The following is a 27,193-nucleotide window of genomic DNA, read 5'->3' as shown; positions in this document are numbered from 1 at the left end:
CAGACAGGTTCTTTACCACTAGCGCTATCTTAGAAAACAATATAATGAAGTCTCGAACATATCACCCAGCTTCGACAATTATTAATACTAACTTTTGGTCAGCCTTGTTTATTATTACCCATTCTCATCCTCCACACTATTATTTTGAAGCCAATTCCAGATACATCATTTCATCTATAAGTACTTCGCTATCTAGCACTAAAATATATCATTTCAATTTTAACATAATTTCAGTACCTTTATCACAACAATACATAAATAATTCTTTAGCCTCAATATCCAGTCTGTTCAAACATCCTAAATAATCTCTTAGTTTTTGTTTTGGATACTACTTTATTCATATGTGCACACTACACTTCAAAGACTTAATTTCCACCCAGTATCCAGCACAAGCCAAAATGAAAAACTGTAGAAATCAAAGTCAATTGTATAGCCTGTAAAAAAATAAGGGACCTTATTTAATCAAGCCTCATGAACACATGGCGCTAGCGGTAAAGAACCCACCTGCCAATGCAGGAGATGTAAGAGACACGGGTTCGATCCCTGGGTCGGGAAGATCCCCTACAGGAGGACATGGCAACCCACTCCAGTATTATTCCCTGAATCTCCATGGACAGAGGAGCCTGGTGGCCTACAGTCCATAGCATCACAGAGTCAGACACAATTGAAGTGACTTAGCACAATGAGCAATTTCCATGGGAGCTTATCCTAGCTACTTTAGGATTTTTACCAGTAGATCTTGTGTTTCCCTAGTATAGCAATTTTTAAAATATTTATTAAATGTCTATATGTGTTAGGCATTCAAGACCTGGAGCATAGTTTGTTTTTTAAGAGTTGGTTTGTTTGAGCTAAGACCCAAAAAGCACAGACTGCATTTTGCTGTTAAGTATTCTTATGTATGTATATGTGCCCAGTCATGTCCAACTCTTTGCAACCCCATGGACTGTCACCCACCAGGCTTTTCTGTCTACAGGATTTCCCAGGCAAGAATACTGGAGTGGGTTGTCATTTCCTTCTCCAGGGGATCTTCCTGATCCAGAGATCAAACCCAAGTCTCCTGCATTGCAGGCAGATACTTAACCATTGAGCCATGAGAATGGGGGTAAGTATTCTTAATCTCTTTTAATCCATAGATATTCTCTTGCAGTTCTTATTCTTATAATTGATTTGTTGAAGAAAACAGGTCTTCTGAGGACTTCCCTGGTGTTCCACTGGCTGGGACTCCACACTGGGGGCCTGGGTTCCGTTCCTGGTTGGGGAACTGGATTCCACATGCTGCAACTGAAAGATCTCGCATGCCACAGCAAGGATTAAGCAGCCTGTGTGCCACAGCAGAGACCAGGAACAACCAAGTGGGAAGCCATGTCCTTCTCCAGGGGATCTTCCCAACCCAGTGATCGAACCTGGGTCTCCTGCATTTCAGGTAGACTCTACTGTGTGAGCCACCAGGGAAGCCCCCAAATAAATACATAGATTAAAATAAATATTTTTTTAAAGAAAGAAAGAAAGAAAATAGGTTTTCTGGCCCCCAAAATGCCCACATTCCAAATGGTGGATTTTTACCTCCATGGTGTTGTTTTGACATGTTCCTCTGTTCCCTGTATTTTCTATGGACTGGTAGTTCGATTTTGAGTCTGGCATGCATTGAACTTCTATTTTTGATGGTGCTGTGTACTTCCTACTGCAACAGTAGGCACGTGATGCTTGGAAGTCTTTCTTTTTTGTGACATTAAGATTGATCAGTAGGTTTGATGTCACCAGGCTAATCCATCCATCAGAAAGTTCTTCTACAAAAGGATTTTTCCTCATCCACAGTTTGGATGAGGTAACCAATAAGAAAGGACAGAATGAATGTCTGAGTCATTCACTTTCTTGGACGGTGTTCAGAATGAGTTGGTTCCCCAACATCCTCCAGTGAAAACCACTGAATTTTTAACTCATGCATTTTACACACTGGAACATATTTAATATGTGTGAATCCGCTATAGTTACTCTTTTTAATGCTCATATTATTCCATATTTGGGCACTGGGAAGCCCTTTAACTTGGTTCCCAAGTCCTTTTGACAGGACACAGGTGGTCTTTGATAGCTCCTTTGTTTTCTGATACAAGGTAAATCATCTCATTTTGTACATTTCTTGTCCCATAACTTGAATCAGCCATTTTTCTCAGGCTCCTTAGTCCCTTTTAGTTGTTGTTGTTCAGGTGCTCAGTCGTGTCTGACTCTTTGCGACCCCGTGGACTGCAGCATGCCAGGCTTCCCTGTCCTTCACCATCTCCCAGAGTCTGCTCAAACTCATGTCCTTTGAGTCGATGATGCCATCCAACCATCTCATCTGCTGCTGCCCCTTCTCCTCCTGCCCTCAGTCTAGTGTGGACTTGCATTCAGAGGCCACAATATAGGTGTTACAGGTGCTCCTTGCTACTGAGCTGGTCCTTATTTCTAGGTTTTTCAGTGGACAAAGTTGGGAAATACTTTTTCATTTGTTAAAGAGAAGGCATATCAGGCTTTCACACCAATATCTTTAAAAATTTAGGATAACAGGATTTTTACTTAACATCTTTGATTATAAAATCATACTAAAAATATTGCTTTCTGATTATTTTAACATAATTACTACACATATATAATAGATTCAGAATAGTAATACCAATATTATTACTAAAAAATTACTGAAAACAGCTTAAGATTTATTTAGAATTTGTTTTGACCTTAAGATATATTCCACTAGAGCTGTATAATCAAATTATTGTGTTTTAAAGTCATGTGAAATAATTCTCTGTGTGATTAAGCTACCAACTTGATACATAAATTTGCTTTATTTTCATCTTGACTGGGTGGATTTTTCTATTTTAATTAAATTTTGTTTAGAGTTAAGGAAAATATTTATAGTGTTCCAAAGTCAAATCTATAAAACAAAATACATTCAAAACAGTCTGGGGACTTCCCTGGTGGTCCAGTGGCTAAGACTCTGTCCAATACAGGGGGCCCAAGTTCAGTCCCTGGTCAGGGAACTAGATCCCACACACTGCACCTAAGAGTCCGAATGCCACAACTAAAGATCCTACATGTCACAACTAAGAGCCAGCACAGTCAAATAAACAAATTTTTTTTTAAAAGTCTAGCTGACCTGACCCTGACCTATCCATCCATTTCTTCCCTCCCCATATAGGTTAATCAGTACTAGTCAATTTTATTAGTTTCTTAGAGTAAAATTTTAGTTTACTCTTCCATTTCTTTTAATAACAGGCAAATACATATGTATTTCTCAGATAAAAGGTAATATGCTATCTATTATTTCTGCACCCTGCTTTTTTTCACTTAACAATGCACCTTAGAGACCATCCCATAGCCGTAGTTGTGCAGAGAGATAATTCTGCTTCCTTATATCGCCCTACAGCAACCCACTGTATGGATGTCCCGTGGCTTACTGCTATCACAAGTAATGCCACCACAGGATACCCTCTGCACGTCTTTTCTTATTTTTACCTGTGTATTTTTGGCATAGATCTTATAAATAGGATTGTGTGGTCAAAAGACAATGTACGTGTAATTTTGTTCAATATTGTCAAATTCCCCTCCTTAGAGGTGGTGCCGTTTTTGTGTTCCCATCATGAGATGATAAGTCTTACATGCTAAATTTAATATAAATTAAAAAAAAAAAAAAACTCTTGACATCTCAGGGGACTTCCTTTAAAATCCCTTTAACCAAAGTCATCTAACTCAATTCTCCACATTCTGGACAAAGGAAATTTCTTTTGAGAAAAAGGCAATGATGTGCTCAAGGAACTGCCTTTATCCCTCACCTTTCCTGAGTTTTAAACACACAGTTTACACATAATTCTTTTCATGTCAGAGAAGTCAAGCACAGTATTAAATATTCAGATTGAAAATATCACAGGTTAGTTTAGGTCTTTGCAAACTACAAGTGGTTCCCTGAATTGAAAATGAAGTTCATGGAGGAGATCAGGGGACTCCTCACTGCCTTCTCCTTTCCCGCATTTAACAAGTAAGATTTGATGTGGATTGTGATGGTACCACACGTGGACACTGGCTCCTGTCCACACCCACACCACAGCAGAGCATCTCCCCCAGCTTCCCTTTCCCCACAGGATCCTCCCAGCATCTGAGATTAGGCACTGTTACCTGTGTTACCTCACTGACTCTTCACAGTAACACTATGAGGTGGATGCCCTATTGGTCCCCTTTTAAACCTGAAGAAATGAAAGAGCAGAGAAGTGAAGCTACTTATCCAGGGTCACACAGTTAGCAAGCAAATAGGGAGCCAGGATGTACACCCAGGCATTCCAACTCTAATACCTGCCTTTAACTGTTGTGCTGCGGTGCTTCCACGTTTCAGACCTTCATCATCTGCTGCCCAACTGGTGCAGGGGCCTCCCAACTACATCCCCACCTCTAGAAGCACACCTATAGACACAAACACATATGCACACATGCACAAAACTCCACCACTTATCCTTTCTTCTCCAATACCAATGCAATCCTTCCAGAACACAGATCTCATTACATCAGACCCCTGCTTACCAATGACTACTCAGAAGAGAACATCCAAACTCCTTACCTTGAGAAACATGTTCTGTATCACCAGCGTCCTGCCTTCTTACATCCTCAGTGCTAGCCATTCCCAGACACTCCATCCCGTTAGTTAAAAACACACTCCGATCTCCAGTCATGTGGAATTACTCTGAGGCTCCCAGGTCATCATGGTTTTTCTCCTCTCTGAAAATGCATCTTTTCTCCCACCTCCATCCAGATCCCGCCCTCCCCCATCCACCTGACAAGCCCTTAGGCTCAGATTCAGAATCAGCTCAGAATGGCTTCCTCAAACATCTGGGCTGGTCCTTCCTGGATGCCCTCTCCTCTACCCTCTTTGCCTATACAAAACCTGCTATAACATGAGTCTCATTCTCACCACTTCAACCCTCTTCTCCACCTGCACTCAGAGGTACTCATTTTATCAGGTCTTCTTTTGTTTATCCTTCTAGTATTTTTTTGCAACAAAGTATACATAAAAGTTGTATATATTATAATATATATAGACATATAATTTACGTGATATTATACATATGTTCCTATTCTCCCCTTTTCTTACACAAAAGGTAGCCAACTATACACACTTTTTGCACCCTACTTTTTCTGCTTGATATATCCTTGGCATTTCTCTGTTACAGCACACAGAGATGGTCCTTGTAGTGTGAGAGGATAGAGCCACATTTATTTACTCATCGCCTGTTGCTGGACATGGAGTAGAGTATATCCCCTTATTTCAAAGGACTGAATGAGACCTAGTCCTGTTGCTCTTCATCCAACAACAGGATCCCACTGGATGCACAGCTTAGATCTCTGCCAGAGAGAGTCCAGTGAGACTGGCCACTGCCAGAGCCAGGCCACAATAAGAGACCAAGTTACTGATGCCAGCAAGAGCAGCTCCGGTTCTGTACCTTCTTTTACGTCCAAGAATCACACTAGAGCAGAGGCTAAAATCCTCTCAGTTCAGTTCAGTCGCTCAGTCGTGTTTGATTCCTTGCGACCCCATAGACTGCAGCACGCCAGGCTTCCCTGATCATCACCAACTCCTAGAGTTTACTCAAACTCGTGTCCATTGAGTCGGTGATGCCATCCAACCATCTCATCCTCTGTCGTCCCCTTCTTCTCCCGCCTTCAATCTTTCCCAGCATCAGAGTCTTTTCAAATGAGTCAGCTCTTCGATTCAGGTGGCCAAAGGATTGGAGTTTCAGCTCCAGCATCAGTCCTTCCAACAAATATTCAGGACTGACTTCCTTTAGGATGGACTGGTTGGATCTCCTTGCAGTCCAAGGGACTCTCAAGAGTCTTTTCCAACACTACAGTTCAAAAGTATCAATTCTTCAGTGCTCAGCTTTCTTTATAGTCCAAGTCTCACATCCATACTTGACTACTGGAAAAACCATAGCTTTGGCTAGATGGACCTTTGTTGACAAAGTATTATCTCTGCTTTTTAATATGCTGTCTAGGTTGGTCATAACGCCTAGAGCAGGCGTCTTTTAATTTCATGGCTGAAGTCACCGTCTGCAGTGATTTTGGAGCCCCCCAAAATAAAGTCTCTCACTGTTTCCATTGTTTCCCCATCTATTTGCCATGAACTGATGGGACCAGATGCCATGATCTTAGTTTTCTGAATGTTAAGTTTTAAGCCAACTTTTTCACTCTCCTCTTTCACTTTCATCAAGAGGCTCTTTAGCTCTTCTTCACGTTCTGCCATAAGTGTGGTGTTATCTGCATATGTGAGGTTATTGATATTTCTCCCGGCAATCTTGATTCCAGCTTGTGCTTCATCCAGCTCGGCATTTAGCATGATGTACTCTGCCTATAAATTAAATAAGCAGGGTGACAATATACAGCCTTGACGTATTCCTTTCCTGATTTGGAATCAGTCTGTTGTTCCATGTCCAATTCTAACTGTTGTTTCTTGACCTGCATACAGATTTCTCAGGAGGCAGGTCAGGTGGTCTGGTACTCCCACCTTTTTAAGAATTTTCCACAGGTTGTTGTGATCCACACAGTCAAAGGCTTTGGCATAGTCAGTAAAGCATAAGTAGATGTTTTTCTGGAACTCTCTCGCTTTTTTGATTACCCAAAAGATGTTGGCAATTTACTCTCTGGTTCCTCCGCCTTTTCTAAATCCAGCTTGAACATCTGGAAGTTCACAATCCTCTAACATCTTGCAATTTTGCTTCAGTTTACAGAACCACAAACCTCAGATCCAGGAGCCGACAGAGTTCACATCTTAGGTGGACTCAGAGAGAAAACAAATGGCACCATGTGTCATTGACTGAACTTGGCATTTCATCTAGTCAGTCAACAAATATGTAGTGAACTGCCTCTAGGTACCAAGTATTGTTCTTAGGTGTGTATGCATGCATGCTCAGTCGCTTCAGTCATGTCTGACTCTGCATCCCTATGGACTGTAGCCTGCCAGGCTTCTCTATCCATGGGGTGCTCCACGCAAAAATACTGGAGTGGGTTTCCATGCCTTCCTCAAGGGGATCTTCCTGACTCAAGGATTGAACCCATTTCTCCTGTGTCTCCTGCATTGCAGGCAGATAAGATTCTTTACCCACTGATGGGGTGTAAATCACGGAGTAGAGCTCGCTGGCACAGGCAGGATGCTAGGAAATAAAACAGGCAAGGAAACCATAATAAATAGGGACTTCCTTGGTGGTCCAGTGGTTAAGACTCCACACTTCCACTTCCCAAACATGGGTTTGATCCCTGGTCAGGTAACTAAGATCCTGCATGCTGTACGGTATGGCCAAAATAATAATAATAAATAAGTACAATAAGTAAATGATATAATCTGTTTGAAGATGACAAGTACTATGGAAAAGAGAGAACAAAGTAAGGGAGTTTGGACTGGAAGATACAGGATGCAATTGAAGTACAGTGGTCAAAGTAGATCTCAGTGGGAAATCATGACAAATAAGTTATTTCGGGGGGCAGCTCCTTTTTGCAGCTGTCACGGGTCAACTGTCGTTAGCACTGCCACAATTAAACTGTCACCATCATCACAGTGTCAAGGTAACAACCAAGTATCTGAGGGTTGCAGTCTTCTTAAATTGTGTTGTTCTAGAAATTGCTTGAAATAAGCAGAGTATTCACTGAGGGCTTGAAAACCTTTTTTGTGACCTAGAAATTTCTTTCTTGGAAAGCTTTGAGGCAATGGGGCTTAGAGGATGTCCCACGTGGTCCCGTCCACCGCTTCCCCTGTTTGAAATGAATCTCACAGAATTGAGCCTGGAAATTTCCTGTGCCTTTAAAGGCACCATCAGGCCCCCAGCTGGAGACAGCGAGACAGAAAGCCGGGTTACATTGAGACGAGCATGTGTTCAGCACGTCCTTCCTATACTCCTGTGACACGTCATCGGTTCTTACAACCAACCTGTGAGAAGCCCACACTCTCTCAGAAGCCCCACACCTCTGCCCACACTGTGACTTGAAGGTGGTACCCGGCCCAGAGCTAGAGCTTCTTCCTTCCCGAGTCTGTGCCCCCACATGCCCGGCCGCTCAGACCACCTCTCCAAGCATAAAGGCAGTGTATTTGCTTCTCTCAAGCCCTTTTAAACAGGCAACCCAAACAGAACGTAAGTTGGAGAACACCACGCTTTGGTCTCCCATCAGTTCTCAGCCATGAGGCCCCTCCAAGTGGATTTTCTCATCACAAAGTTGCTGAGATCGACAGGTAGGTTGCAGGTAACTTGCTCCATCTCTCACGGACTCAGCATACTATGTGCCAGGGACCCTGCCAGACGCTGAGGACACCTGGACAAGGACAGTGGCCCTGCCTGCAAGGACTCTGCCGGGTCTTTAGGGGAGACCAACAAGAGGTGTGTTAGTCGCTCAGTCGGGTCTGACTCTGCGACCCCATGGACTGAGCACGCGGTAAATGCTACAGGGGAGACCACGGGGTGTCAGAGGAAACAGGCCCGCACCCCATCCATGAAGACGAAAGGAACGTTCCCGCTGAGGAGAGAGAAGGTAGTTCAGATGAAGGGAATGGGACAGGACGGCAGCCAAGAGAGAACAGACAGAGTTAACCGGGGCAAGGCAGGAAGGGGCTTCCAGCATCTCAATCTCGACCTAGAGGCAACAAGAAACTTCCCCAGGGCTTTAAGCAAGCAGATGACACGGTTAGCACTGCACTCCTGTGGAGAAAAGAAAGATCTGAGGACCGGCCCCACTGGGAGGCCTGGGGCAGAGGTGGTGGACACAGAAAGTGGGAAGGGGTTGGTTCCAAAGGAAGAAGGAGGCAGTGCAAACGAGCGGGTCAGAGGGCCTGGCTCTGAGCCTGGGCTCTCCAATCATTGGCGGGAGGACCCTGAACTCCTCGTCCTTACTTAATCCCTACCTACTTCACAGGGTTGTTGGAGGATTAAATGGGATAACCTAGGAGGAAAAACAGTGCCTTGTGAACCATCAGCATGGCAGGACACCAGTGCTGTCCAATCCCCCCCGCACTGTCGCATCTGTAGACCCTTCACCGCTAGGAGACTTAAATTTACCCTCACAGGCACGAATGTTTTCTCAGCTCACTGAACTTCTCTCACAGCTGAGTGGCCTCTGGTAAATCTGGTCTTCCTTCTGGACCTGGCTTCCTTTTCTACAAAACAAGAGAACTGAATCAGATGATCTCCAGGGCCCCTTTCAGCTTGAAGTTTTGCTTTCTTATTCGTCTTGTAGCCCAGTTTCCAGAGTAATTAGTCAAATGAAAACTCACTGACAGAAGAATCATCAATAGAAGGAAAAGAACCAAGCTAATGAGTGACTGACACTGAAAACTAAGGTGATAAAGTGTGTGTTCTTTAAAAGCCTTGAAGGATCGTATCAATAAGTTCCATTCAAAGACACAGTCATAAAAATTCAAAGGAATTTTCATCTCCCCAAAATTGATTCTTATTTATAACATCTGTGCTCCCAAAAGGTTGAATTATCATTGGCTTAGATATTTACCTAAGAAAACTAAAGACATGTCCACATTAAAACTTGCAAAGGAATATTCATACAACTTTATTGTAATAGCCAAAACATTGGAAACAATGTAAATGTTCATCAACAGGCTAAGTGGATAAACAACGTATGACATATCCATAAAACAGAAAACCACTCAGCAATGAAAAGGACCAAACTTTTGATATGTGCAAAAGAACAGATAAAATTTAAAATTGTAAGCTGAAAGAAAACTCACAGAGAGAAAATACTTGTAAATCATATATCTGATAAGGGTCTTATCTGATTCATAATTTCACACGAAAAAATAAACAACTCAATTTAAAAAGAGACAAAGGACTTTTCTCTGAAAAAGATAAACACAACGAACACATGAAAAGATGCTCAGCATTATTGGTCATTAGGGAATGCAAATCAAAACCACCATGGGATACCACTTCACACTCACTAGGATGGCCATAAATTTTTTTTAAAAAAAATGGAAAATAACAAGTGTTGGCAAAGTTGGAAAGAAACTGGAACCCTCATTCATTACTGGTGGGAATGTAAAACGGTTCAGTCACTTGGAAAACACTTTGGAAGTTCCTCAATAAATTAAACACAGAATTACCATATGACTCAGCAATTCCATGTCAAGATACATACCCAAAAGGATTGGAAACAGATTTTCAGGCCAAAATTTGCACACAAAATTCAAAGCAGCATGATTCACAATAGTCAAAAGGTAGAAACAGCCCAAATCCATCAACTGATGAATGGAAAAACAAATCCATACAATGGAATTTTACTTAGCAATAAAAAGAAATGACATACTGATACATGTTACAATATGGATGAACCTTGAAAATATTACACTAAGTGAAAGAAAGCTGATATAAAAGGCCACATATTATATGATTCCACTTATATGAACTGTCCAGAATAGGCCAGTACATAGACATAGAAAAAAACAGATTAGTGATTGCCAGAGGCCTGGGAGAGGAGGGAATAACCATTTAATGAGGACAGGGTTTCCTTTCAGGGTGATGCAGATGTTCTGGAACCAGACAGTAGAAACTGTTAAGCAACATTGTGAATATACTTAAAACTACCAAATTACACTTGAAAATCGTTAAAATGGTTAATGTACATGTATTTTATCACAGTTTTGAAAAATATTATTTCCCCCCAAATCATTATGTGAGTGAAAGAGCCAGGTAACAAAAAGAGTGCATACTATGCTTTCATTTGTATAAAATTCTAAAAAATGCAGACTCACCTATAATCCTAGATCACTAGTAGCCTGAGAGGAGGGGGGTTAGGAAAAGAGAGAAGGATAAAGTATAAAAGGCATGAAGAAACTCTTGGGGGTGATACAAATGTTTACTATCTTTATTGTCTGATGGATGCTTTAAACATGTACAGCTTAGAGAACTTCAATTCCACTTCTGCAAAATTGAGAAAAGACCAACAAATGTTTTAAAAATTATCCCTGGATCTCTTAAATTCTTACACTTACTAAATTTCTATTTGAAATACACTGGGGAACTCACTGTTTAAACAATCTTTGCCATAAACCCTTTTGAAGGTCAAAAGCAAACAATCTTTCCCTGATTTATTGGTTCTATTAAGTGTGCTTTTTCCATTCAATGGTTTCTTAAAGCAAAAGAACACCTGTAACAGTGTCTGCTAAAACTGTTCAAGAGTATGTCTGGTGGAGACTAAGCGAGCTTGATGTGGCCATTTCAAGTCAGAAATTCTCTTTGCTATTAATAGGAGCCTAGGACACTTTAATCATTGCTGAATCCTGGTTTTTTGAATTGGTTCAAAACTGGTCAGGTAGAACTTGGCAGAGGCTCACTCTGCAAATCAAACGATCGTATCTGTTATTAGTTGAGCACATGCTGAGAGGATTATAAGTGTTTATGTACTCTCCATGAGCATCCAGTTCAGATCTTGCCTAACATGCATAACAACAGAATAAGACAATGAATCAAATGCCAGAGTCAGATTTGGTCCTGGAATTTAAATTGGGATATGGATTTCACTTTAAACCAAAAGTAATACTTAAAGCTACCAGAAACGGAAAAAGGGGTTTCTAATTGGACTGCTTAGTTCGTCTCAAATTAAATTTGACAGAGTTTCAAATTTATTTCAGTAATCTTTCCATAATAATATTTTCTTTGTAAATAATAGGTTTTTTAATAGATTATTTTGAGGATGCAGATATTTACATACAGATGACATGATCACTTGAATTTATATAACATTCTCCCCTCCCAGCCCCATACCGCCAGTTCTTTCATAAATACTATTTTCCTTAGCTTTGTTGAGTCCTTTGAAGTTTGTGACTTGATTTCTTCATCTGTAAAATGGGGTGAATAAGGGCATTAACTTCACAGGATTATTGTTGGATTAAAAGGTTAAATGGATTAAACATACATAAAGTGCTGAGACTATTGGCTGACTCACAGGAATCACGCAATGAATGTTCAATGTTATCCACGTAATTATTACTATTCCCTTTTATAGATGGGAACACTGAGGCTCAGTGCTAGTGGTGGGAAAGCTGAAGCCAGAACACAGAGCATGCTTGCTCCGGATTCTTCTCACTACTCCACACCACTTTCCCCACCCATGCATATTTTGTGCATGAAAATAAGAGTACCAATCGAGAAGAGGCAAAAATAGTTGTGTAACTTAAATCTAAAAAGCATGAACAAACTGGTAGTCACAGACCAGCTCCAAGACTCATCCAGTTTAGGCCCCAGGGCAAGTCATCAGTCATTTTTAAAGTCGGCTTCATACAGTGATTTTGAAAAAGGAGATTAAAGGTATATGCAAAGAGTCAACCGAGCTTTGAGGATGCCCCCCAAATTGTGCCAGCTAGCAAAAACGACATTATCGCCCACTCACTGCTTCAACATTAAAAGGGGTTTATATTGACTTTGTATGGACATTAAAAAGTACTGCAGCTCAGGACAGAATGTCTCCAGAGGTGGAAAGCATCAGGCCCATCAATTAAGTTCTTATCAGGTCAAGACTAGAAAAATCCCGAGGCTCCAGATAACAATGCAAACATATTTGCAAGGCTGATTTAATCTGCTTATCCAAATTAACCCATTCTAAAGTGATAGTTAAGCTTCCAGTTCCAGGAATTTCATTGAGAAGTGTTTTTTTTGTTTGTTTGTTTGTTTAAGGTGGTCAAGTTAAAAGATAAAACCACTAGACAAGAGTTTGTTGGGAAACAGGGTATTCAGAGGGTCTCATAGGGTCTCACTTCCAAAGAAAACTTACTAATCATAGACAGATTAGATAGAGAGATCTGGTGGTGACCACGTTAACCAAGGGATCAAACTTGGTGGAACATATATCACCTGTTGAATGCATATCCTTGCCAAAATGCTTAACTTGAATCTGGCCATGAGGAAACAACAAATACATCCTGATCATGGTTCCTTCTTATTTTCTTACGTATTTATTTTTTTAAATATTTGACTCTACCCCACTGCATATGGAACCTTAATTCCCCAACCAGGGATTGAACCCCTGCCCCCTGCACTGGAAGGCGGAGTCTTCACCACTGGACTGCCAGGGAAGTCCCCAGATCATGGTTCACTCTATAGTGGGGAATCTTTGGTCACAAAGAGCAGAAAAGAGCAGGTACACTTGCTAAATTAAAAGAGATAACCATAAACAATGCACTTGAATCTGAACCAGAGGGGTTTAAGAATTGCAATATGAGACATTTTTCTGAAAATTTCATTTCATTTCACAAATGTCTTACAACTGGAAAAAGTTAAAAATCAAGTGTTTATTGGAAACATCATTTAAGTAAGACTAACCATCGTAGACACAACAACAGAATCATGGCTATGCAATTTACCTTCAGATGCTCAAGAAAAATACGTGACACTGCTTCTGTTTGGAAGTATGGAACAGAGTGTGAGATGCCCTAAAGAGACCCAGCCTACCCCCACATGTAGAGAGATCTCTGCGGGAAGTACTGAGCCCGCACTCCCACAAGCCGCAACTACTGAGCCCGCATGCTGTAACTACTGAAGTCGGCGTGCCTAGAGCCTGGCACAAGAAATGCCAGCGCAATGAGAAGCCCTAGCACAACAACAGAGTCACCTCTGCTTGCCACAACTAGAGATAGCCCCGGCAAAGCAATGACGAGCCAGTGCAGCCAAAAATAAATAAATAATTTTAAAAAAAAGAAAACAGAAAGATCTTTGTGGGGAGAGATGGGAGGAGATAACACACCCAGCGACAATTTGCAAAATTCTCTTTCAGAGGTCGAGTAGACTAGAGCTGGCAGATAAAAAGGTCAGTCTATGAATGTTCTCCACTTCCTTCTCCCTCATTTCCAGGCAGGAAAAAAGGGCAAATAGCAGAAAACGCAACAGACAGAAATATGAGGATTCTTATCCTAGCCTGGCCACCACTTGCTCTATGACTTCAAACAATTCTCTTGGCTTCTCTGATGCTCACTTGCCTTACCTAGAAAAACAGGGGGGCTGGGCTAAAGCAGCTCTCAGATGCCTTCCAGATCTAAAATTTAAGATGCTAATGGCTCATTCAGTCTTAAAGACAACATGCAATGCCAGTGTGAAAAGTCTATTCCTATTTTTTTTAATGGAAATAAGTTTTTCCTCTCTGATTAGAAAATTAATACATGCTCATTGGAAAAAAAAAAAAAGTATAAAAAGGGAAAAAAGAAAGACAAACCACTATAATTGCACCACCTAGAGTTAGGACCACTGTTAATATCTTTTATTTGTTCTTTAGATGGTTTGTCAGGCTTGAGGAACCAGCACATGCTCATAAATTTTTTTTAAAAAAACACAAGACCCCCATATATGTGCTGTTTGTAATTCTTTTAGTTAACAATATTATATGGTTTACAATCCATATTAACAAATATAGAATAATGACATCATTCTAATGGATGAATGGTACATGCTATTATACAAGCACATGATTTATTTTCTCAATGAGAAACATCTGGGTGGTTTCTAATATTTTGTCCTTCTAGCCAATGCTGCAATAAATATCCTCAGGTTCATCCTCATTATGTAAATAACAAAGTGTCTAAATCAAGATTTAATCACACTACCCCTCTCCCTTTTCATACAGAAAGTTAAAAAAAAAAATCTCTTTTCAAATATTAAATAAAGGCTCTCCCATAACTCCAGACTACAGTGACCCTGCCAGCCCAGGAGGACACAAGGCCCTGAGGAGACCTGGGCTTTAGAATGCTCTGGAAACAATGTTTGATCTGTTAGATTCAAGGAGGCACGCAGAAACCCGAGGCCCAGCTTCGGGATAACTGTGATCTCTTTGCAAAGTGTTTGCCGGCGCTGAGTTCTGGGCGAGTCTGCGGCCCACGCTGCAGCGAATGAGTGCATCAGGCAACATCAAGTCCTAGTCTGGGCAGCCGGCAGGCTCCTCCAAACGTCTGTCGGCCTATGCTTATGTTTTTTGCCTTTAAAAATAATAACGGCGCCGAACACACTCCCACCTGCCTGTATTCAATACAATCTAATTTAGACGCATGAAAATTACTAGAACAGTACTCTTTCTACAGACTCAAGCATTCACTTTAACATTCCAAAATAATGAACATCCCAAAGTATTTGTTTTTATTTTTTAAAAGTTGGTAATAATTAGGAAACAGTATGAAATGCCCTCCTTTTCACTGACATTAGTATCTACCTTTCTGTTTTAAAATTATGTCATTGATCCAAATATATTTTGCAAGTGCTGAAGAAAACTTTTAATTCTCTTTTTGTGGTTACTGTTGTTTCCATGAGTAATCAGTCTCACAAACATGTACCTGAGCCCTTGATTAAAATGTAACTGATTCTCCATCAGATGTGGAGGCAAGGAGAGGCATCCTACAGTGATAACTACTCAGCAATATTCCTGGGGATTCACATAATTTTATTCTTGGAAAGAACTGACATTGATCATTTCCAACCCCTGGAGAAGCAGGATTAGGAAGATTAATTGATGTGTCCAGGTTACCCGCTCCCAATCCAGGGTTTCTTTTTCCTCTCTGACCCTCTTTGTCAGAAACCCATCTATTAATTTAAAACAAAGATACTCACTTTACATTTGACAACACCAGAAAGATCCTACCTGTCATTCAATTCACTAATGAATTCAAAATAGAGCCAAAGAAGTAACTTTGTGAAATGAACACATCTTTAAAATATATATTACCTTGTCTATTCCTTCAGCATCATGGCACTGGAGGTCAGGCTTAAGGGTGGGTCTAATAAGAACCAAAAACACATCTGGAAGAGTCTGTAGACAAGCTGCACAAATGAAAACTATTTCAGATGTTTAGACAGCCGTGAATGGAGGTTTTAAGGTTCGGATCAGAGTGGAAGTGGCAACTGAGCACTGGTGGTCATTACTGTGATCCAGAGAAAGCAGGTGCAAGAAAGAGCAGCAAAGAGCTCTGGTGCATCCTTGAAGCAAATACCCACATTAAAGAAGGGAAAAGTGGCGTGAAAACTATCTTCATGGGGTGACAACCACCCCCAAATGCAGGCATGACCTCCAGCCTTTTGCTTTCGAACACATGGAAAGATTTATTTGGCAAACTGAGCCACAAGTTATTAACACATCCTCATACAACTTGCTTCACAGCTCTTGTTTTGCTCATAAAGTACATTCACATCAGTATGGACCATCCCCCTGACAGAGCTGCTGTCACCAAGCTGGAAAAATTTCCTTGTAAACTATCAGGGGACTTATTTATCTTCTAAAATCTAGCAGGAGTTGTAGGAAAAAGAGAGGCTCAATTAACTTGTCTGTAACTTCTGCCACTGTAAAGACTTTATCCTATTAGATGGATATATGCCTTAAATCCAAAATACCCCCAACTTGCTGCCTTGAAAATGTCGAAGACTGAAACCTTAGTTGGGTGGAATTAACAGTGACCACCCATTGTGCCAGGCAAAATATCAGCCCACCGCCAATATCCCCTTGGTGGTTGTTGGAAGCCAAATTCACATTCCTGATTAAAAATGTGCCTACTTAATTAAAGTCAGGATTTCCCAGTCTTCTCACTGGTGGGAAGAAGCAACATGAAGCTTCCAGAACACACACATCAGCAAGATGTCAGGTTCATTAACCAGAAAGCGAATTGCCATGTGCTCCTTTCTACAAGCCGCTAATTACCGTCTTTTGCCCCGATTCTGGAATACGGATCACTTTACTTTCTGCAAAACTTTTTCAATGCACTATTCTAAACACAGCCATCAGTCAGTCACACCAGCTGTGGATCCACAGCGACTTTCCTTGTTAAAATACACAAAATCGTATCGGCTACACCATCCCAAACAAGATAGTTACTGTGTCAGGAAATAAAAATCAGATTAAGTGGAATTTTGTGGCACAGGACACCCCTTCAAGCTTTTGCCTGACAGAGGGCCCAAGGAGGATGAATTTGCCTTGAGTTTTAATTCCACTGTCTCAAACTTCTTCCATTCTAATTTTTCAAGTTTAGTTCAATCTGTTTTAATTCTATCCCTTGGTCAGATCTCAGTTCCTAACATTTTGTGGATTCTTGTTTATCAGAGATGTGAACTGAGCTATACTGGTGTGTTCATTTGAGGATTAGCTGTTGTGGTCAGGGAAGAAATATTTGTTCAACTGGAGTCAAGAACCTACAGCCACAAGAAAAATAAATCAGAGAGAGAGAAACTGGATAATGGGGGATCATTTCACTGTGAGTCGATCCTGGTGGGGTTTTTTCCCTTCTGGTGACTTTATGCATAGGCAAAAATAACTTAACAGATCAAAGTCCACATTCCAACTGATAGACATGGGTTTTTTTAATTGTTAATTTAATGAACTGCTAAAGCAGTAGCAAGAGAATAAGTGGACAGAAGAATAAAATGGGTGATAAAATTTGTCTTCTTTTTCTTCCTCTGCAGCACTGGCATTAGAAAAGCTCTGTGTACACCATATGTACAGTCATTTACTGTGACTAATGGGAATAATGTACTACATTTCATAAAACTGATCTCTGGCAATTTGAGAAAACACTCGTAACTGGATGGCTACACTTACTATCTAAAAGTACTTATCACAACAAACCCCCAAGCAAAATTTCTTTTTTAAAAAAACAACCTTAATAGGCTTTCTAGTGAAGCAAAGAAACTTTTCAGAATGTCAAGAACCCTCCCTGTTTTGGGTAAATGCTTAATCCTCTCAGATGTTTTCTCCTGCTGAATGCTTGTCTTATGTGCAGTTTAAGATGGTGTTTAAAATTTTCAAAATTCCTTCTACAAGTGTATCCCTGTTTCCTCTAAAAATGGACTCAAACTGATATCAGAAAGTGGCACAGATGTTAGAAATTCCAACCTCTTTCCAGAACAGGACCAAGTATGAGTTGAGATAATGTCCCTTTTTGGCAAATTCTTATTTTCTCTCAGATTCTGGAAGTAATTGTCAACATGCCCATTAAAGTGAGTGGACATCACACACAACTTGCCTGAGTGTCACCCTAAGAGTTACATGGAGATCCTTCCAAATGCAAGACATCTGTAAAATTATCTGCAATCACAGTGACTACTTGTAATATTCCCTAGGCTGATCCAGGGAGCACTGTGCACTGAAGACGCAGCTGGCCAGCGTCTTAGCTCCAGGCAGAAGACTGTAAAAGCAATCAAAACTGGATTTATATCTTCATAAATCACAACACACGCAGGTGACACTATCAAATGCTAAATCAAAACTTTTTCCATTTTCATAATTGATTTTTATTCACGTCATACCAAAGTAATCCAGAAAGGAAAAAAATAAGTCATCAATGTACAAATTAAAGATTCAACCTGACATCAAGCATTAGCCAGGAGTATTTCACTGCAAACCAAATAATTCAGGAAAATCACCTGCGTGCTCATTTCATAGATGTGTGTGCTTGCTTGGTTAATTTTCATCATGATTAGTATCACACTTTCTAACTGCATCTGACAACCGACTTCCACACTGCACACAGAATCAATGACTCTGCTTTCATTCTGAAGAGTTTTAAAACTTACAACCTAAAATTGAAATTTCTGATGTTCATCAGGATTAATAAATAACTTCTTATAAATCAAGAATTAGGTTTGATTATAAAGCACAAAGTTAAAAAATAAAATACTTTTGAAAATAAAATATTGTGAATATTTGAGGAGATAAATCCTTGTAAAACATTCACTGACACATATCAATGTTGTTCTATTTCTATTCATAGGAAGATAATATATATTTTTTAAGCTCTCAAATTATTCTGATTTCCTAAACTTATTCCAAATCTCTTAAGGTGTTATTTATAATTCCTTTGCCCAAATCGCTTACATAATGCTTCAGATTTTATTCAGTAATATCTCCACATTGACCAGCTTAGAGAATGCACGTTTAAAACACATATCTTATAAGACATTAGTTATATGTGTCTAAACATGGCTGATAATCTTCATAGGTAATGCAAATACTAGCCTGGAGTCAGGGGTTAACAAGGGTAGAGAGGTCATGCGCCATGCTTGACTGCAGCTAAGAATACAACAGTGAGAAAACTAAATACACCTGAACAGGACAAAAGAACTCCACAGTAGTTAACTTTTGATGCAGTCTTCATAAATACAGAGACTAGATTCCATAAAATAAACCCCAAAGTCAATCACATTATTCATTGTCACACCTCATTCTCTTAAGACCAAACGTAACGTAGGTGAATAGAATTCAATATGTATTACCATCATGACTGTTACTTTACCAAAATCATTCATGTCACCCAAAATGAAAGTGTTATTAAAGATCAGTAAACACAGACTTTAAGTGAAAAAATTATTGTAATCCTTAAACGCTAGGCAACATGAAGATTGATATCTTCATCATTTTGAAAGCAATCAAAACTCCTCTTACAAATTACATAACTTCATTTAAATAACTAGAAAAAACACAAGTTTCCCCAATACAGCGCATTTAACATGCTTCCACTAGAAAATTACACCCAAAGCTCTAGCTTCCCCAAATTCTCAAATCAAGAGGTGGACAACTCTTTTGCCGCTGAGAGCAATCTCTCCCCGCCACATTTTCTCAAAGATGGATGATGCAAACAGCACCTCATAACTACATAAAAATGGTTGCTCAGATTAAATTATGCAAACGCAGTTTCAAAATAACCTGCTCAAGTTTCAGCGCATTAAAGATGGACCTGCAAAGCATTTGTCATGTTATGCCTGCTTCCAGCAGAATCACACTGGGTGATCAGGGGAGCACAAAACCCAAGTCATCCTTATAAAAAGAAAGACTCTGAAACATAAGCGCACAAACGTCAAATCCCATGCGCACATTCACCAGCCTTGGACTTGGCGCCTGAAGACTGATCTGTCACCAACAAAACAAGGAAGAGCCATCAGGCAGTCCTTGAGGTCTCCATCCGGGAACTACTAGCAGAAGGGGCCATATTTGAACAGCTCAGGCTCATCAATTAAAGTAAAATACTCCAGGGGTGGAATTTTCAAAATGGGGGTGAATTTACAAGGTTAATTCTTTATTACATGAGGTAACTGAAATATACTTGAAATGATTCATCTCCCACAAAAATAGCCTTTATTTTCAACCGGGCAATGTTTCATAGTCAGACATCCATCTCCAAAGATTTTTCTGTGAACATAAAATTCTTGGCTTTTTCCTAATTAAAAGTAAGTGACTGGAAAATGTAGGGTGATTACCATACCAAAACAAATTCAGTAAACTTACTGTGCAGCCTAATTTCAAGCCACGAGACACTGGTAAGAAGCACATTAGATGTTTCCCAATTAATAATCAGTCAATAGAGTTTTTTCCTCTTTTACTAAATAAACTTTAGGTATTAAACATCTCTTCTGTGTTACTTTATATTTATATTAAGGACTAAAGAGAAATTTTAAGTAATGATGTATTTAAACTGTCCATCATACTTAGTAAATCTTAGCTGAAATAACTTGCAAAACAATGGGAACAGAATAACAATATAAAATATTTTCATTTTCAAATAATTAGCTACTTGTAGGTAGTTGAAAAGTTTTATAAAATCAAACTAAAGCCAAAAGTTGTCATAAATGGAGCTTTTAATATTCTACCAGTCAAAAAAAAGGGGGGGAACCATTTTGTTCTGCAACACAATACCAACGTTCCTTGATGTCAAACATAAATTTTCACTATTCTTTCATGACATGTTAGTCTTAAAAACAATATTTACTTCCATTTATGCCCCATCACTGGTTATTTCTCTTATTACATTTTAATGGGTTTCATAACTCAAAGCATCAACACAGCAGCGCTGGAAAACCTCCGCTTTGTTCCATAGGACTGATTTTGCTGTACTTGTGTTTATTTCTCTTACTTTCTCCAGTTTCGCCAAAGCACTCATCATCCAGGCTTTCCAACACTTCTTACCCTAGTTTCGAGAACTTCACTACAGGCTGAGGGAAACTTTTAGGAGAATAAAGATCTTTTCAACAAACCAACATTCTAGGCCTTAAACTGTCCAACAAAATCTCGAAAGAATGAACGGAACCTCACCCTTTTATTTTTATCTCCCCCTAGATGGGTTGAATAGAGCTTCTGAGAGCACACTGGCCATGCCCAACCTACTCACGCATTGGGACGTCCGGCCCGGAATATTCGCAGCCCAAGCCGCACGGATCACCCGAACCACGAGATGGTAACATTAAGGGAAAACGGTTCCGCTGCTAAGAACTCTTCGCAAGGGCCTTCTTGGAAAGTGTAAACACTTCTTGCGGGGCAAAGCAAACGAAGTTGTCCACAAACCCTCGGTACCCTTTGTACCCAGTATCACTGATTGACTTCAGGGTCACCATTTAAGGTGGTTTCTTCGGGCGGGCGTCTTACTGACGCGCCCTCCCGCACGCGCGCGCACACACTCGCGCGCGACTCTCCATACGTTCCAGCGGCCTCCTGGGGCTGGAAAGATGAAATATCGTCTCTGGGCCATTTCCCCCTGAATTGAGCTAATTGAGTTCAAAATATCCAGTAGAGAAAAGAAAGGGGATGAGAAAGAACAAAATTATTTTCCCCAAATAGCTTGGCTTTCCTCTGCCCAAACTGACTAACAGCCGGAATGACACCAACCCTGCCGAGAGGGAGGGCAAGAAAACTTCAAACGCGAGGCGGCCGAGAGTTTAGCCGGGTGGGGAGAGAGGACGCCACAGAAGGGGGCGCCCGGGGCGTGTCCCCCAAGCGCACCCAGGTCCCCGCTCCCCGTTCCCTCCTCTTACTTTTGGATGATCTGGGGCAGGCTGGCTTGGGGCGGCGGCGGCGGCGGCGGCTGCATCCCTCGCGGGCCTGGGGGCGCCGGGGGCGCCGGGGTGCCGGGCACGCTGCGGGCATCTCTGTCCGGTTGCTCGGGGCCGCTGGGCTCGGCGTCCTGGCTCATGGCTGCGGCCAGCACCATGTGAGGCGAGACCGGCCCGGGCTCGCGGCGGGAGAGCGCGCGCGAGGGGCGGCCCGGGGCACGGGCGCTCACTGGCCGGGGTCCCCGCACCCAGTCCCCTTGTCCTTCGCGGTAGCGCGGGGAGGAGACGCGATGGGCGGGGAGGAGGCAGTCCCGGCGGCGCCGCCTCCGCCTCCTCCCGCGGGTCCCGCTCGCCCGGCCGGGCCACTCAGAGGTGGGGGCCAGGGGGCGTCTCCCAGCCGGCGGGAGACACTCGGCGCCCGGGTGGTCCGGGGAGCTCTGCCCGCAGCTCCTGGGCGCTGCGTTCTCCACCCGCCACCCGCGCGCCCTCAGGGTCCCCGGGTCGGCGCTCGGCAGCGCAGCTCCACCGCGCAAGGCGGCGAGACACACGACCGCGCGCCGCCGGACGCCGAGCTCTAGCCTCTCCCGCTAGCCGGCGGCCTCCGGACTGTCCCCGGGGACGGCGCGCGCGGCGTTGCGCGCTCCTGCCAAGCGGGGCGGACCGAGGGCGACCCGGGCGTCTGCGCGCATCGCCAGGCGAGGTGCGCGGGCCTTGGCACCTTCCCGCGGCTGGTGCCCAGCCAGCGCCACTCGTGGCTGAGGGGCCCGAACCCGCGGGGGGGAAGTCCAGAATTCCCTCAGCTCGGTGGGACTGGTAACCCTAGGTCTAAGATGACCGGACCCGCGGGCTCTCCAAACTGGCAATCCCCAGACGCAGCCTGTGGGGCCTCCGTGATTTCTCTTCATTTATTTCCCCAGTTTCCTAAAAGACCTGCCGCTGTCCCGCGAGCGCAAAGACAAAATCACGTGTATGTTTTATTCTTGTTATTTATTGGCCAAATCTCAGTAGGAATGTAAAGGATGAAGAGGAGTTCGCTACCATCGCACTCCCCGGGATTGCCGCCTCCGAAGCTCTGCTGGTTGCGCGGGAGCCGCAGTGCGCCAGCTCACCTGCACACAGCGGCTCACGGCTGTGGACGCGGGCGTCGCGCTCAGGAGTCACCCCACGAGGTGCAGTGTAATGTCCTAGAGCACCGGCAGAGATCTGGGAGGCACCTGGTGCCGCGGAAACGTCCAGAAGCTGGGCAAAGACCTCGGAGTGTGGTTACCCTGGAGATCCTTACCGTCTGTCGGACACACGACTTTCTAAATCCTGACACGGGCAGCCCTGAGAAACGAGGAAAGGCGTCCCTTGGGTGCCCTGGAAGCCAAAGCGCACGCCAGGGTGCCCCCGGGCCTGGAACGAAGCTTCCCGGGGGTCTCAAGCAAACCCATCCTTCTCCCGCAGTTACGTGGAGGAGAATTCTGAAGATGAATCCTCCGGGGACCAGCAACTATTGAATCCCCTGAAAGATGATTTCTTCTCTCCCTAGACTGTGAGTTTCTGTCAACTTTCCTGCCAGTTTCACGAAGTTTAGCCTCCCTTTTGCTGTCATCCTACCTAGATCCTCCCCCACCCTCCCTCTCTCCTGTACACACAGTGTCCTGTCCACTCCCTGGCTTCCTTCTTCTCTCTCTCTCTCTCCCTCCTTCCCCTTACAGATAAAATGATACACCCAATGCCTTGTATTCATAAGAGTAATCACAGTTCGCAAATTTGAATCTCACCAGAAAACCCAGGTAAAGACGAGCCAATTGTTTATTCATTGCGCAAATGAGGTGAGTCAGGGTGATTTATTTGTTCAACTATATATGGCTAGTAAAAAGCTGTCCCGGAGTCCTCTTGGGCTCTAGGAGTGGTTAGTTCATCATTTTCAGTTTCTATCACTAAAGTACTGACTATGGTTTTCATAAGACTCTACCTTCCACTGCCCCTCCTCCCTTGGTTGAGGGAAATGATCTGAAATTAACATTGCAACTCTCCCAGAAAGGAAGACTTTCCATATGCTTGTATTAAAATATCCCTCTGAGAATCCCCCAAAACCTTTGTGAAAGACAGCTTTGTAGTCAAAAAAGGATCACTTTTTACCAGAGAGGTTGAGTGACTCAGTCTCTCTGAGTGTCAGTTACCAAATATGTAAACTGGCAGTGATGAGACCCTGACTTGCAGAGTCACTGTTAGGATTAGAGATAATGTATCCTGCATAATTGGTGCATAATTGGTACAAGAGATATCCAGTTTGGCAGTTATCACAAAAGTGACTCCTTATCTTCCAACCTTACAACCAAGTAGAACAGTGGATCTCGAACGCTAGGAAGCCGAGTGCTTGGAAGTCATAATATTGATATAACTTAATCCATCCTCATAACGTTTTTCCTGACAGAAACATAAAGGAAGGAAAGAAAGAAGGGAGGGAAGAAGGGAGGAAGGATAAAAGGCAGGGAGGGAGGAGAGGAAATTCATATTATATAAATGCAGCTCTCTGTATCTCAAAAATAATGTATTAGCTTTTGTGACAAAATAACAGTGATACATCTGGGGTATTTATTAGACTTTTCTTCCATCCTTTCTGTAAGTTGAAAATTTCCCCCCAAATGGAGAAAATTAATAATACAGAAGGTGTTTTTAAGAAGCCCCATTTCTGTGAGTATAGCTGAATATTTGCAACATATGTGTCATGTGAGAACTGAAACTTGAAACAGATGTGAAGGGAGAGAGAGACACTGCAGCAAAAACCTAAAGCTAGTTCTGGACCTGCCTCAGATCCCCTCAAAATATTGTCCAGGATAACAATGAACAAGACTTTCCATTTTGCAAGTCAGACTTTCAGCGTATTAAGCAAGTCCAATGAAAAATATTTATTAACATAATGTCGTTTCACTTCTTTCCAGGAAAAAATGAGAAAGCTCCCGGGATGGGGTTGCAGCCACTCAAGAATCCTTTAGTAGGTTTGCTTTTGTCTGCCCTGTGTCCTCACCACCCCCACCACACCAGGATGTGCTTGAGGTTACTGACCTGAGGGAAAGGCTGTAGGGGTCACCTGACTTGACAAATGGGAAGAGGGGAGGGGTTGTAACATCTCTGTTCCACTCTGCAGAAGCGCTCTGTCCCTGCTGACATACCAGGAAACTGAGATCAGTGAGGCTTTTGCTGTCTATGAATATATTGAACATTTCATAGGTTATTGTTGTTGTTCAGTTGCTCAGTCGTATCTGACCCTTTGTGACCCCATGGACTGCAGCATACCAGACTTCCTTGTCCTTCACCATCTCCCAGAGCTTCCTCAAACTCATGTCCATTGAGTTGGTGATGCCATCCAACCATCTCATCCTCTGTCGTCCCCTTCTCCTCTTGCCTTCAATCTTTCCCAGCATCAGGGTCTTTTCCATTGAGTTGGCTCTTTCCATCTAATGGCCAAAGCACTGGAGCTTCAGCATCAGTCCTTCCAGTGAATATTCAGGGTTGATCTCCTTTAGGATTGACTGGTTTGATCTCCTTGCTGTCCAAGGGACTCTCAAAAGTCTTCTCCAACACCACAGTTCAACAGCATCAATTCTTTGGCCCTCAGCCTTCTTTATGGTCCTGCTCTCACATCCATACATGACTACATGGGAGTCAGCTGTTAAATGCTTTCATAGATTATTACTTACTTCATATTCACAATAATCCCATGAGGTAGCTGCCCATGTTTTTATTTGTTTGTTTTTTAATTGAAGGATAACTGCTTTACAGAACTTTGTTGTTTTCTGTCAAACCTCAACATGAATCAGCCATAGGTATACATATATCCCCTCCCTTTTGAACCTCCCTCCCATCTCCCTCCCCATCCCACCCCTCTAGGTTGATACAGAGCTCCTGTCTGAGTTTTCTGATCCATACAGCAAATTCCCATTGGCTGTCTATTTTACATATAGTAATATAAGTTTCCATGTTACTTACCCACGTTTTAGAATTGAAAATGAGGCTAGAGGGCTAAAAGAATTTGCCTCAGGTCACCTGACTTTTAAGCTGCAGAAGCAGAACTGCAGTTAGATGGATCTGACCCCAAACCTCACCCACTGCCTCAGTGGCACACAGAACCCTGAGAAGCCACCTGGTCTTCTTTTGATGTGATAATGAATGTAAAATACCCCCTGCATTGTGATTCAACTCTGCCACTCATATTTATCTAATCGGTAAATTATCAGGCAAGCTCCAAATTGACATAAGCAAGAAAATTTAAAGAAATTAAGCAGCCTAGTGGGGGGGAGGGTAGTAGAAAGGAACAGGAAATAGAAACCAGGTCTCTGTCATTCTCAAACTTACCAGGGACTCTGGCACACTAGTTTGTTCTGTAATGTTAATAAATGCTTACTGGGTACCAGACAGTGATTCTAGGAGCTTTCTCGTGCCTTATTTCACTAATTATCACCAGGTTGCAGACAGAGAAGCTTGATGAACCTCTCCAAGGTCACAAGGATAATACATAGTGGAATTGAAGTTCATACCCTGGTCTGACTCCCTGCAACTCGCTGTCCTCCATTCAAGGTGATTGTGAGCATTCAGCTCTGCAGATGAGATCATTTAATATGTATTGCTTTTCCCTATGTGTAATTACTGCTTAAGAAAAAAAAAACAAAACAGTTTATTTAGTAGGTTGTAAAGTTTCATAATAAACAGAGCTGGTAAAAATACAGGACTGCAAATATTCTCATATACTGTGGGTGAAAGTGTCAGTTGCTACAACCTCTTTGAAAATGAGTTGGCACTGTCTGTTACAATTACAACAAAGGAAACTGACTCAGTAGTTATCCTTCTAGGAATTTATCCTATAGGTAGGTTTATTTGTAGCAACAACCAAAGTTCCATGTGCAAGGAAGTTTACTATGGCATTGTTTGTAACAGCAAAACCCAGAAACATCACAATGCTAAGCAAAGGGGGCCTGATTACATAAAGGATGGTCCCTGCATGGAAAGGAATACAATGTAGCCCTGAAAAAGCAAGGCTAGGTCTATATGCACTACTAGAAAAAAATTTCCAAGATGTATCACTTAGGAGAAAATGCAAGGTCCTCAGCAGCATTGCAGTATAATTAAATTTGTATAACCAAAGAGTATAAAACATTTATAGAAAATTATAGAAGTAACTAATTACTAACAGTAATTACTTCTGGAAGTTGGAATAGGGCAGGAACTCTCTTCTTCTATATTTGAATATTTGAAATAAAATTTTATTGAAGTATATGTACTGTTTGAAATTTTTTACTATAAACATGTATTGTTTTTTATTACTGATCACTAACAACAAAGCAATTCTTTCCCTCTTCAACTAGTCTTTCTTAACAGCACTTAGCACATGAATATATATGTATATTTTTTTAAGC

The 27,193-nt window shown here is 42.0% G+C and overlaps 1 protein-coding gene across 1 annotated transcript in view; it reads right to left on the bottom strand.

The window, feature by feature from the left end:
• RBM20 (RNA binding motif protein 20) overlaps nt 1-21,949 on the bottom strand; it is a 190,857-nt gene extending 168,908 nt beyond the window's left edge. Inside the window, exon 1 of the mRNA XM_061162618.1 lies at nt 21,774-21,949. Coding sequence (XP_061018601.1) covers nt 21,774-21,949 — 176 coding nt within the window. The remainder of the gene's footprint in view (nt 1-21,773) is intronic.
• Nucleotides 21,950-27,193: the final 5,244 nt, after the last annotated feature.

Source organism: Dama dama, chromosome 15, assembly GCF_033118175.1.
Source record: "Dama dama isolate Ldn47 chromosome 15, ASM3311817v1, whole genome shotgun sequence".
NCBI lineage: Eukaryota > Metazoa > Chordata > Mammalia > Artiodactyla > Cervidae > Dama > Dama dama.
Note: the sequence above shows the minus strand (reverse complement) of the source record. Positions and strands in the feature narration are given on the sequence as shown.